The following is a 13,023-nucleotide window of genomic DNA, read 5'->3' as shown; positions in this document are numbered from 1 at the left end:
AGATACACACACACACACATATATGGTGTGTGTGTACGTGTGTATATATATATATATATATACACACATCACCAGAAAGTAGAACATATAGTCACCCTAGATACATATAGACACCATAGTTTTAAAGACAGTGGAGGATTTGAATTGGTAAAGAGGAGACATAAAGAGTTTTCCAGTTGGGAATATCCACATGAGAAGAGGGGAGAGAGAGAGAGAGAGAGCAACCAAAGGCACAGACAGGAGCAAGGCATGCAGCAGTCATTACTGAGAACAAATAAAACAGATTAACACTGCCAGCCAAAAGTGAGAAACAATTTTAGATAAGGTAAATCTTAAAAGCTACAAATTTATATAAAGTTTCAAGAATACCTCTTATAAAGTCAAAACTGTTCCAATAAGCAGTATTTTTTTCTATAAGCAGACATGTACATTCTATCTAAACACATAGTCATTGATCTTCCACTATATGTGCAAATATCTATACTCCATGACAAATGAAAGATAAAGGTTTGTTTTGTTTTGTTTTGAGGGGTATTTATTGACTCTTGCTCATGTTTCTATTAAAAGACTGCCTCCTCATCCCATGGGAAGGGACAGCATTAAAAAGGACACTTTTAGTTTCTCTTCCCACCCACACAGGAGATACATGATCTTGACTAAACTAGGGACGGCCTAACATTCACTGGCGCATCAACCAGAGGACAGACCACTGCTTTGCAACACAGTAAGCACCCACTATTTCTTTCTTCTTCTCTGCTACCTTCCTCAACCCATCTGTACTCAGTGCAGTGGGTAAATGTTCTTCTAGTCTCTTCTTCTGCAACTAGACATGTAACTCAAGATCATTTGGGTCCCCAAATCCATGTTCCAAAGAAACGCACATGGCACTGATACATTCTCCAATCCAGCCTGGCCCTTCATAGAGCTGTCTTTATTTTAATTTCCATCAAGTACCTGTGCCTATTCTCGGTTGGTTAGGAAACCAAAGAGCAAAAAGAAATTATGAGGATTCCAAAATTACAACTATAATCATACATGCACAAAAAAAATCCGCTTACTTCATGTGTTTTCATGTTGCAATGTTCAAATAATATGGAAATTGCATTAACCTTTTTCTCCACCTACCTGAAACCAAGCTGCATCACCAAACAAAGCCTTTGACCAAACAGGTTTGAAGAACCGGGCAATCAGTACACCTATGCTAACTGTAGTCATCCATGCCACAAACATTAAGGCCCCTACAGGTGAGAAAATGCAACGGTTGACAACACAGTCTAATTAAGCTGTCTCTTAAATGACCAAGCCAAATGCGTAGAAAATGTAAATAGCCAACAAAAATACATTCAGCTGACATAAACATAACCTAAATATCAATGCTTTTACCACCACCACTACTACTTCTAATAGCTAACACTTCCAAAGCTCTTATTTCGTGCCAGGCACTGTCTCTAAGTGCTTTATGTGTATTAATCTAATTGATCTTTACAACAATTCCTATAAACTATAATTATTATTCCAGTTTTGCTGTATGGAGAAGGAAAGCACAGAGAAGTTAAGCAACTTGCCCAAGGTTACTAAGTTGGAATTTGAACCCAGGCTGGTTTGAATAACTGTGCTCTTAATCATTATACTGTCTGAAGTTATACAGCCTTTCTGAAGTTATCTCAGAATCTTCTCACATTTCACTCCAAAAAATAATGGAAAACAAATAAGCACGTTATTTCTGAATCCAATTACTGTTCAACTAGAGCTACTGGTAGAAGCAAAATAACAACAATAAAGATAGTTTCAAGCTTTATTGAAACTCTCACTAGAATGGATAACTCTGGAGAATATAAAGGAAATATACCAATTAAGGAAAGTTCCCACCAATACTAATACATTACAATAGTATAGTATAGTACACATTTACACTATTTTCCTATTTTTCAATCCCGTTTTTTAATAACCAACTGGACTACTTTTCAAATGGAATCAACTTTCACTTGTAGAACCAGAGTACATCAGAGCCTTATTTCTAGGTTACTGCTCTTCCAACTTGGTTCCCTTCATCACTTTAAGTATATAATATCTAAGTATAGCACTGAGTACTTTGTATACCCTCAAATACTTGTACATTGATCAGTTCTTCAACAAAAAACTGTATTTCTGAAACCAAACTACTATTGTAATTAAACCATCACAATCACAAACCACCCTTTTATTAGCAATTTTTAATAAATGGTATAATTAATGTCTCATAAAAGTTAAATTAATTAACCCAATGATACTCAATCCTGGCTGCAATTAGAGATGACTATCATACTTTTTAAAAATTACAGATGTCTTAAAAGCTCCTCTGGTGATTCTAATGTGCAGTCAGGGTTAAAACCACTGAATTATCCCTACTCTCCATTTTTAATAAAAATTATCAAACATTAAAATAGATAATGGTACCTGCAAATGTTATTGCTTATGTTACCTGCAAATGTTATTGATTTATGAACGTTCGCTAAATTATGCCTACTACCATTCTCAATCTAGCCAGCACTAAATTTATTCCACAAAATTAAGTACATTCCACAAAGTAGTAATAATATTACACATGTAACTTACCATGAACCTTCAGAAGGAGTAAAGAATGGGATCCTCCTATGTTCTCTGGATAGCCTGTCACATTGTATTTTTCATATGTAATCAAAGGTTGCCGAGAATGCTTATGAATCCGACCTGAAATTTAATAACAAAAAAAAAAAAAGAAGAAGAAGAAGACGAATTACTTTCTCAGGAGAGAAGGAATGGAGAGACAATGGCATGGCATGGCAACAAAATTTCTTAAGGTAATAAAAAATAAACAAATTTCAATAGAGATGACATATATATACTATTATATATTGATATTATATTAATACACATGTATTAATATATAATAATATTCATTATGTATAAAATTAAATCTGTGCATGTATAGAATTATTCCAATTAGTCTGTGTATATGGGTATGTATGGTTGTGTGTTCATTCTGGGGATCTATCTTACAGAAATATTTACTATTTAACCAAAGGTATATCTATAAGCATGTTAATAGATACTTTCTTTTTACACTGGCTAAAAAAAAATTTAAACAAGCTAAATGTCCATCATTAGGAGAATGAGTAAATAAATTATGGAAAATACATTATTTTTAGAATACAATGCAAGTGTCAAAAAGAATAAAAATATTTAAGAAATTTGATATGAGATATATATGAATCTTTGTTTCAAACAAATAAGTTATTAGACCACAGACTACACCTCAGTGATTTCCAAAAAGAAACATTTATATAGGTTATATTATCTATCTAAAATGAAACAAATTAACAACAGAAAGCTAGGAAAAAATGGTCCAGCTAGATATTTTAAAAACTCCTCTTCTAAATAACCCTTGGGTTAAATAGGAAATCAAAACTAAAATCACAAGTCTTCTTAAAACGAATAACAATGAAGGCACTTCATATCAAAACACATGTGATGTAATTAAGGGACTATTCAAAAGAAGTTTTTAATCATCTTAAAAGCATTTCCTTAAAAAAATATAAAAAGACTTTAAAGTATTGAAATAATCATTTAATTCAACATGTGTTTAAAACAAAATATAACCCAGAAAACCAAAAAGGAGGATTGATTAAAAATAAAGGTAGAGGGCTTCCCTGGTGGCGCAGTGGTTGCGCGTCCGCCTGCCGATGCAGGGGAACCGGGTTCGCGCCCCGGTCTGGGAGGATCCCACATGCCGCGGAGCGGCTGGGCCCGTGAGCCATGGCCGCTGAGCCTGCGCGTCCGGAGCCTGTGCTCCGCAACGGGAGAGGCCGCAGCAGAGGGAGGCCCGCATACCACAAAAAAAAAAATAAAATAAAAATAAAGGTAGAAATTAACAAACTAGTAAGTCTAAAAATGAGAAAAATCAATTCTGTAAAAGGCCAATAAAATCGATTGATTTTTTGACAATCTGACCACAAGATAAAAAGAAATATCACAAACAATATTAGAAATGAAAACAGTAACACAGCTGCTGATATAGAACATTCTTTAAAATTATATGAAAATGCTATATACAACTTTAAGTCAGCCAAAAATATTTCAAAATCTAAATAAAATGGATGAATTTCTGAGGAAATCTAGAATTACAAAAATTGATCAAAGTAGTAGTAACTCTGGAGAATTATAACATTAAAAATTTATTTTATTAGTCAAATATTTCCATTCCTAAAGTCTCAGGCTGTTATGTGGATGAGTTCTATCATACCATTTAAAAATTTTTTTAACTTTAAAAATTCATATTTATTTAAACTCTTCTTGAGTTCTTTCTATGAGATTTTCATAACACTGAAACCAAAATGAGGCCGACATGCACACGCACACAAACGCACAGAATCCTATGACCATACACCAAAATCATTTATGAATATAGATGTGAAAATCTTAAATAAAATATTGGTGAATTAAATCAATTGTGCAATAATAAGAATAATAAGACATGACTTTCATCCCAGGAAAGTGAGGATTGTTCACCATTCAGAAATCTACAAAAGTAAACATAAACTTCAGCACACATCCATGACATGAACTCTTTGTAACATTAGGAACAGAATATTTCCTAAACACAATAAAATATATCCACCAGAAAAATACAACAAATACGACACAACACTGAATATCAGAAGCTTTCCCATCAAAATCAGGGATAAGATAAGAATACTTGCCATATCACAACTGCCATTCCACATTTTTCTGGGAGAAGTAAACAATGCAGTGAGACAAGGAAAGAAAGAAAATGAGGGCTACTATGCCTGTCATTATTTGCACAAGATATGATTTTTCATCTAGAAAATCCAAGACCATCAACTGGAAAACTAGGTGGCTACATTCAAGATAAGCATTCAAAAATCAATAACTTTCCTATACACCAACAAATTTAGAAAATGTAAGAAAAAATAATCCCATTCACAATAGTTTGTATTAGAAATCTATAAAATACATAGGAATAAAGTAACAAAAATAAATAAGCCCTACAGGAAGATATGAAGAAAACCACAGGATCTGAATAAATGGAATATCCCAATATATTCCTAGATAGGAAGACTCAAGGACGTTGATTATTCCACAAATTAATCTAAAATTTCATTTCAATTCCAGTCATAACTCCAATAGGATTTTTAATGAAATTTGATAAATCATTTCTGAATTTTATCTAGAAGAGCCGATACACAAGGAAGAGGCAAGAATTCCTGAATTCCTGAAAAAGAAGGCTAGGAGGGGTATCATGCTTTACCAAAATTCACAACCTATTATTAAGCTATAGTAATTTCAACCAGTGCAGTAATAGACAAACAGATCACTGGAAGAATAAACTATAAACAAGTTGATTTACTGAAAGAATTTTAGTGTATGATAAAAAGGCTTTTGAAACAGTAGAGAAAAAATGGACTATTCAAAAACTGGTGTTTGGACACCAGGTTATTCATTTGTTGAACTATTATATCATGGCTTGTTATTACAGAGAAGATCCAAGATAAAGCGGAAAACGAGAAGTTTTATATCGTGAACACCTAGAGACCTGTGTCAAGAAGAAAGAGACAATAACTATCAGAAGCTACAAAAATGTCAAAAAGAAAAGAATGAAAAAAACTATTGAAAATGACAAGAAACAGTGAAGAATCTAAAAATACTGTATTAGTAGAGTGGTAGTGATAAAAACCAGACCACATTCCTAACAGCCTGAGAGTCAAGTTGGAAGAAAAGTGTTTTTAAACTCTGATCCACCGTGGAGCCATGGGCTAAGATGAACTTAACCTTCATTAAAGCAGAGGTCCATCGTAAGTTTGAAGTTCTATTGTATGGCTCCATTATAATTTAGGCGTTACGCTCTAAGGAACGTTGGGTTCATGTGTAGTACACGGCTCTACATATTATTCCTAAATTGTCAAAATAACAGGTCATGTGATAACAGGGTCTCTACTTCATTAATTATTTAAACTGGTAGATTTCCAAATTGGGAATTACTTATTCATCCAAGTGAGTTCTATCTTTCAGTTCAAACACTCAGCATTTCACATGACTGCTTATTTCATGATAGGACAAAGTCAGCTTTCTGGGGGCAAAACAGCAGTTAGAAAAAGGTTATAAATTGGTTTTACTAAATATGACAGTACTTTCAACTCTCAATTATCTTTAGTTTGCTTCTGACCCCTCTTCCTAGGTGACTTCTTCCATTGTGGGCCATTTCTCAACATTTTCTTTTTAAAGGAAAATACATATCTTGTTTCTTTTCATTGATCAGGTCTGTAAATGTGTGCTGAAAAAAAATCAGAGTTTATTTATAAACAGAATAATTTACTCACAGAGAAGGTTTTTTTCCTCACTGACTTTGTGTAATGCATTAATTCCATTTGTCACCAATGGATTTCACCAGCCTTGTTTACAAGGGAATCGGGTACAAATTTCTACTATTTTGTTTGCTGCATTTAGTAGACATGAATGTTTAATAGTTATTAAATTGTGATGTAAAGAAATGTGACAATATTCAGGTATCTGCTTTCTGAATGTTTCAAATTCCAATCTATGAGCATTGTTGACACCCAGAGAAGAGAATAAAATTACCTGTGAAAGGGTGAAAAAAAAAACTCAGCAGTTAGAAAAAGAACAGAAAGATAATTATGTGCTAGCTTACAGCAAAAATAAGGATAACATGAAAAATTCGTAGAAAATGAAAAGTTATCTGAAATCTGAAAATGTTAAGCCATTTCCCCTGTATCTTAGTTTTGATCACTTTTGCTGAATCACTTTTGCATATCTGGATGAAGAAAGTAGTTAACTTTTCTGTTTTTACTAATAATGTAGCAAACAAGCATCCTTCAGAGCTTGGCGTCGTCTTTAAGAATCACCTGAAGCATCTGACTCACCATGGCGTTCCTTCTGACCTTTAGTCGGCCAGTAAACAATCCCTCCTGAGCATCACGTTTGCCCAGGAAGACCTCATTCTACATTAACATGGGTTACAGAGATTATATGATTGCTTTGAAAAATGGTTTCAACCTCACAAATTCTCACTGCTTTTAAGCAGTGCGCAGCATCTAAATGATCCACATACACATGACTAGATAACAGAAGCGACAGTTGATTCATGTGGTAACTGTACTTTGTTCCCCAATACAAGGGAACTAGAGAGTGAATTCCCTGAAGCGGTAACGTTTAGATTTGTTTTTTTGAGGTTTTGTTTTGTTGCTTTGCACTCCACCAGTTAAAAAAAAAATGGGGGGCTTCCCTCGTGACACAGTGGTTAAGAATCCGCCTGCCAACGCAGGAGACACAGGTTTGATCCCTGGTTCGGGGAGATCCCACATGCCGTGCAGCAGCTAAGCCCGAGAGCCACAACTACTGAGCCTGTGCTCTAGAGTCCACGAGCCACAACTACTGAGCCCCCGTGCCACAACTACTGAAGCTCGCATGCCTAGAGCCCGTGCTCCACAGCAAGAGAAGCCACGACAATGAGAAGCCCGCACACCACAAGGAAGAGTAGCCCCCGCTCGCCGCAACTACAGAAAGCCCAGGCACAGCAACAAAGACCCAACACGGTCAAAAAAAAATAAAATAAATAAATTTTAAAAAAACAAAAATGAGTCTGTGACATATGTATATTTTTGTTAATAAATGTACTATTGTTTTAACACATTATGAACACTTAAAATAGAAATTTTTAATGAGATAAAATAAATCTAAGAAAAAAGTTCTGGTATTGTTTTCTGTATCCCCTGGACTACCTTACAATATGTACACCTTCGTTGGAAGAACATTGTCCTAGAGCAGTAAGTTATCGAGCCACAGTATACAGAACAATTACCTGAAATGCTTGTTAAAATGCAGATTCCAAGCACAAACAACAGAGATTCCATGAGTGTGGGATGGAGCTCGGGAACCTGCCTTTTGAGCAGTCATTCCAGATGGTTCTGAAGCAGGTTATTTGAGCCCCATGCTTTGGGAAACACCACAAAAGACAAGGTAGAGATTCTCCCTACCATGCCACGAGCACGGCAACACCAGCAGGAAAGGGAGATAAAACAGTGCTCTACTCTGCACATGAATCATCCACGAACTAGGCTTTTCCAGGAAAATATTAGAACTATTACTTAACATATTGTTTCTATCAGAAAATGCATTCCAAGTTCTACAATACTGGCCTAAGAAGAAATTTTTGGCATCACCATACACCCAAAACCACACATAATTTATTGCACAACAGAATTCACCCATTTAAATGACACTGCTTTTCTTTTACAGTATAAACTTTTTAAGTATAAACTTTTTTAAAGTACAAATGCAAACTGTTAAAATCTCCTAGCAATTTAAGTCATGCATTCAAGTCAGTAATCATTTATGGAGTACCTATAACATGCTGGGCACAAAAGGAAGCAGTTTGATATGAAGAAAAGGGCGCAACTCTTGTAATTGCAACAGAGTTGGGTTTAATTCCTGACTCTGCTACTTGTTTGATTTTGAACAAGTTACTTCACCGCTGTAGGCTCCAGTTCTCTTATCTCTACAATGGGCAACATAATATCTATTTACAAAGCCTCTGTGAGAAATAAATGAGATATATATATGTAATGTACAATTAGTGATAGCTGCAATAATAACAATAAGACAATAACCTGCACTTTAGTAATATTTGTTTAAAAATGCAAATATTTGACCTTCTCCTTAAAAATTCATTTCCTACATTTCCCATGTTACAAAGTGAAACACTTGGGCTCTGAGGTCAAAGAGTTTAGGTTCAAATTCCAACTCTACCATTTACTTGTCTGAGCAAATGACTTAACCTCTCTAAGCCTGTTTCCTGCCAGATAAAATAAGGTTAATAATAGTACATATCTTATGTAGGTTTCTATGAAGATAAAAATGAAAACCTTAATGATAGTGCCGAGCCAGCAACTGGCACTCATTAAGTACTAAGTAATTTTTGTTCATTATTATCATTTAACCAGGAAATTATTTCCAGCTACATTTGCTGTTGCTGGTGCAAGTAAGAATACATGATTTGACTAAGATAACCAAACATATCATCCACAACTAAAGCTGCAAATATTTCTAAATTTTCTCTAACACTGAGTTGATATTTTGTCCTGCTTTAAAACCTTTTGAATCCCTACTTTACTTATAGTACAAAATTTAAATCACATGATAGAATATAAACTACTATATATAAAATAGATAAACAACAAGGTCCTACAGCATAGCACAGGGAACTATATTCAATATCTTGTAACAAACTATAATGGAAAAGAATCTGAAAAAGTATATATATATCTGAATCACTTTGCTATACGCCAGAAACCGCCAGAAACTAACACAACATTGTAAATCAACTATACTTCAATTAAAAATAAACCACATGATAGAATACGCAAGGCTTTTCACAATTCTGCCTGTACCACATTTCTGTTCCTCCTCCTCCTTTACCTCACCCCCAACCTTCCATTCTATATGCTCAGCTTTTCACCATTTTCAAAGTAGGCCATATGCTCAAAGTTTGGGGGTAGTATTATCTCCAGGGAGATGAGTCACTAAATATTACACTCCCTTGGCATTTCCTGCAGTTCTTCAGAATATCATTAGCCAAGACCTTAAACAAAATCTAATTATTCTTATTAATATGTGTTGCAGTACCTACCAGGGCAGTCTTAAGTATAAACTAAACATTCAAACTCATAAAACTACCTTAGGCTACACTTGGCATCAGACTGATTGAGAAGGATGTGGGACAGGAAACACAGCACACCTGCAGGGCACCATGAGGCATTCTTTTTCAAAAGGAGGTCCTGCGGAAGCTTACTCAGCTGTCCAGGAGCTATTCTCTTTACCCCTCTCTACCTCCCTGGAGAAAGCTCAGGTCCAAGGCGATGAGATTCATATTGGATAGGGCATCCACAAGAGCCAATATCTCCTGCAATAACCCCAAAGTCCTGCTTCTAGTATCCCTGCAAAGGATCTGCCAACGTCACTGCACCCAGGGAAACCCAAAGACATGGCTTCTTACTAGGTATTTACAGTTACTCCTGGTCCAAATGCAGTCTACCAACCAGAAATCACTTTTATCATGAGCAGGTTGCCTTATAACCCAGTTAACACTACCTTTACCTAGTTTCCAGGGGAACAATGCTAGAAGGTCAACCAAAGTCAAATTGTCAGGCAAAAATGGAAAAGGGTTTAATAACTCTTTACCCACAAATGTATATCTTAAAAAAGATCAATTACCATAGTCTCTCCAAAAAAGGAGGGAAAGGAATAAAGTGAGCGAAAAAAAACTTAAAAAGGTAGTTTTTTATCAATATACTTACCATCATCAGCTGCACCATCTGCTAGAAATATGTAGTAGCTTGCATTTAGATCAAATCTATTCTTAACCCCAGGAAGGGTAATGTTTCTTCTGAAAGAACACTGCAAAACACCATCCGCCAACCTCCAAGCCATATCCTCAAGAGGATCCTGCAAACACATACAATGGGTCTTCTCGGCACTTTCCAAAGATTTGCTAAAAATAAGATATGATCAAAATCCTGGCCTGTTCAATTTCCTTTCCCTAAGTTCCCCTGTGCATGTTTTGTCTGCAGTGTCATTGTTTTCCCACTTCCTCTTTGAAGAGTACAAGAAACATATTCTCCCAGTTTGCCTTTATCCCACTTGGCAAAGATAGTATTTTTACTACCTAGGCTAGAAACTTTGGCAGATGTACTAACTTCATCTGGCCACTAATATACCATCAACAACACTGAAGAAACACTTAGCAAGTAATACTCTAGTGGCCAAAATGCAACTGGGGAGAAGTCCCAACCCCACGAGAAAGCTATGCAGAGAACATAACATGTCATTAGATGATAGCTACTGCTCCAACAGAGCTCATTTGCTTGTCAGTTGCCATGTGAAAATGACACTTCTCTACCAGAAATAGGCCATCTTTGGCACTTAAGACAATTGCCCAAGGCACTGAACCAGTACCTACCATATGTGTGCCTCTTTCTCACCAATCAAGAAATTCTGTGTCACTTACATAAGCCTCTTAAAGTCTGTCTGTAAGTTTTTGAAAAGGGGCTGATGCTTTGACCCTTTTAATAAACCATAAAATATTTTTTGTAAGATGCATTGAAAAAAGGATTTAAGTAACACAAGCAAGAATTCATCTTTTCCTCAAACTTTTCTTATGCTTTCTAAAGCATAGAAAAGGGGCACAGTATCTGTAGTTAATACTGTACTATATACTGGAAATTTGCTAAGAGAGTAGATTTCAGGTGCTCTTATCACAAAGAAAAAGTAACTATGTGAGGCAATGGATACATTTATTAGCTTGACTCTAGTCATCATTTCACTATGTAGAAGGATATCAAAACTTCATGTTGTACACCTTAAATATATGCAATTTACATACACATATGTTAAAAATAAAACGCAGAAAGGCTTCTCCCAGATTATAATAAGAGAGGAATCTTGCTGCCAGGCCCCTGCTTGGTCTCTGCTGCTAACTGCAGGTTTGGAAGCTATCTTGCAGCATAGCCATGCCACTGTCAGCCACATAGCCAGAAGGTGGACTGGCCAGATGGAGATTCTCAGAATTTTCACACCTACCCTGGAGTCCATTACAGGGTGACTTCGCCCTGTCAGATGGGAAGGTTGTATGTGCACAGTCTGATCTTCAAGAATACACACATAAGCATCATCATCACCCTGAAAAACAATTGCAAATGAGAAAAAGTTCAAGGGAATTTCGTTTCTTTAAAAAAAAGTCCCTGGGGCTTCCCTGGTGGTCCAGTGGTAAAGAATCCGGCTTCCAATGCAGGGGATGTGGGTTCAATCACTCGTCAGGGAACTAATATCTCACATGCCACAGGGCAACTAAGCCCGCGCCACAACTACTGAGCTTGTGCACCTCAACGAGAGAGCCCGCGTGCCAGAGCCCACGTGCTCTGGAGCCTGCGCGCCACAACTAGAAAAAGAAAACCCTCATGTCATAACTAGAGAGAAGCCCACACGCTGCAAATACAGAGAGAAGCCTTGAGCCACAATGAGGACCTGACGCATCCAAAAAAAAAAAGTCCCTAATGTTATCAAATAGTATTTGATGCTTTTAAAACATAATTTACTGACTCAATCTTAAAATGATACCACAAATTCTAAAGAATTGGCTGTCTCATATATTAATTAAAAATGATTGTTGGGCTTTCCTGGTAGCGCAGTGGTTGAGAGTCCGCCTGCCAATGCAGGGTACACGGGTTCGTGCCCCAGTCCGGGAAGATTCCACATGCCGCAGAGCAGCTAGGCCCGTGAGCCATGGCCGCTGAGCCTGTGCGTCTGGAGCCTGTGCTCCGCAACGGGAGAGGCCACAACAGTGAGAGGCCCGCGTACCGCAAAAACCAAACAAACAAACAAACAAAAGATTGTCATCATGCAAAAGCAATAAAATTTCAGTGTATTAAAATAGACATATGACATGGTTATATGCCCACAACCCATCACCAATTGAACACCACTGTTAATGCTTTTGTATATATTCATCCAAACCTATTTGTATTTATAACTTATTTTTCTCCCCAAATGGGAAAATATAGTTTTGTTACCTTTTTCACTGAACTTTTCATAAACATTGCTCTGGATATTTATTTGTAAATAAATGTGTCCTACAATTTTCATAACTGTAAGTGCACTGCATTATATTGGATTTTTGGGGGTAACTTTGAAGATGTAAGATACTATAATCAAATATTGCTAATATTGTACACACTTAATAGATTTACTACTGCATATTGAGACCACAATATCTGAGCTCAAGGGGGCATTCTTTGTCAGTCTAATTCTTATCTAACCTTTAATCTCCAACATTCCTTAGCTCTAAAAATTAAACCTTATTTAAAGTGACTATCGGAGGGCAGACGGCATCTTTTTTTTTTTTTTTTTTGGTGGCATGTGGGCCTCCCTCTGTTGTGGCCTCTCCCGTTGCGGAGCACAGGCTCCGGACGCGCA

At 36.3% G+C, this 13,023-nt stretch overlaps 1 protein-coding gene across 13 annotated transcripts in view; it reads right to left on the bottom strand.

Annotated features, from left to right (window-relative positions):
* Positions 1-13,023, bottom strand: part of FRRS1 (ferric chelate reductase 1) — a 108,452-nt gene that overhangs the window by 21,019 nt on the left and 74,410 nt on the right. For all 13 annotated transcript variants that reach the window (XM_028489092.2, XM_055084437.1, XM_055084439.1 and 10 more), the window contains 4 exons: positions 11,632-11,730; positions 10,350-10,497; positions 2,596-2,709; positions 1,126-1,238 (listed from right to left, as the gene is read on the bottom strand). In XM_028489092.2, coding sequence (XP_028344893.1) covers positions 1,126-1,238; positions 2,596-2,709; positions 10,350-10,497; positions 11,632-11,730 — 474 coding nt within the window. The remainder of the gene's footprint in view (positions 1-1,125; positions 1,239-2,595; positions 2,710-10,349; positions 10,498-11,631; positions 11,731-13,023) is intronic.

The sequence above is a fragment of the Physeter macrocephalus genome, chromosome 4 (genome assembly GCF_002837175.3).
Source record: "Physeter macrocephalus isolate SW-GA chromosome 4, ASM283717v5, whole genome shotgun sequence".
NCBI classification, from domain to species: domain Eukaryota; kingdom Metazoa; phylum Chordata; class Mammalia; order Artiodactyla; family Physeteridae; genus Physeter; species Physeter macrocephalus.
Note: the sequence above shows the minus strand (reverse complement) of the source record. Positions and strands in the feature narration are given on the sequence as shown.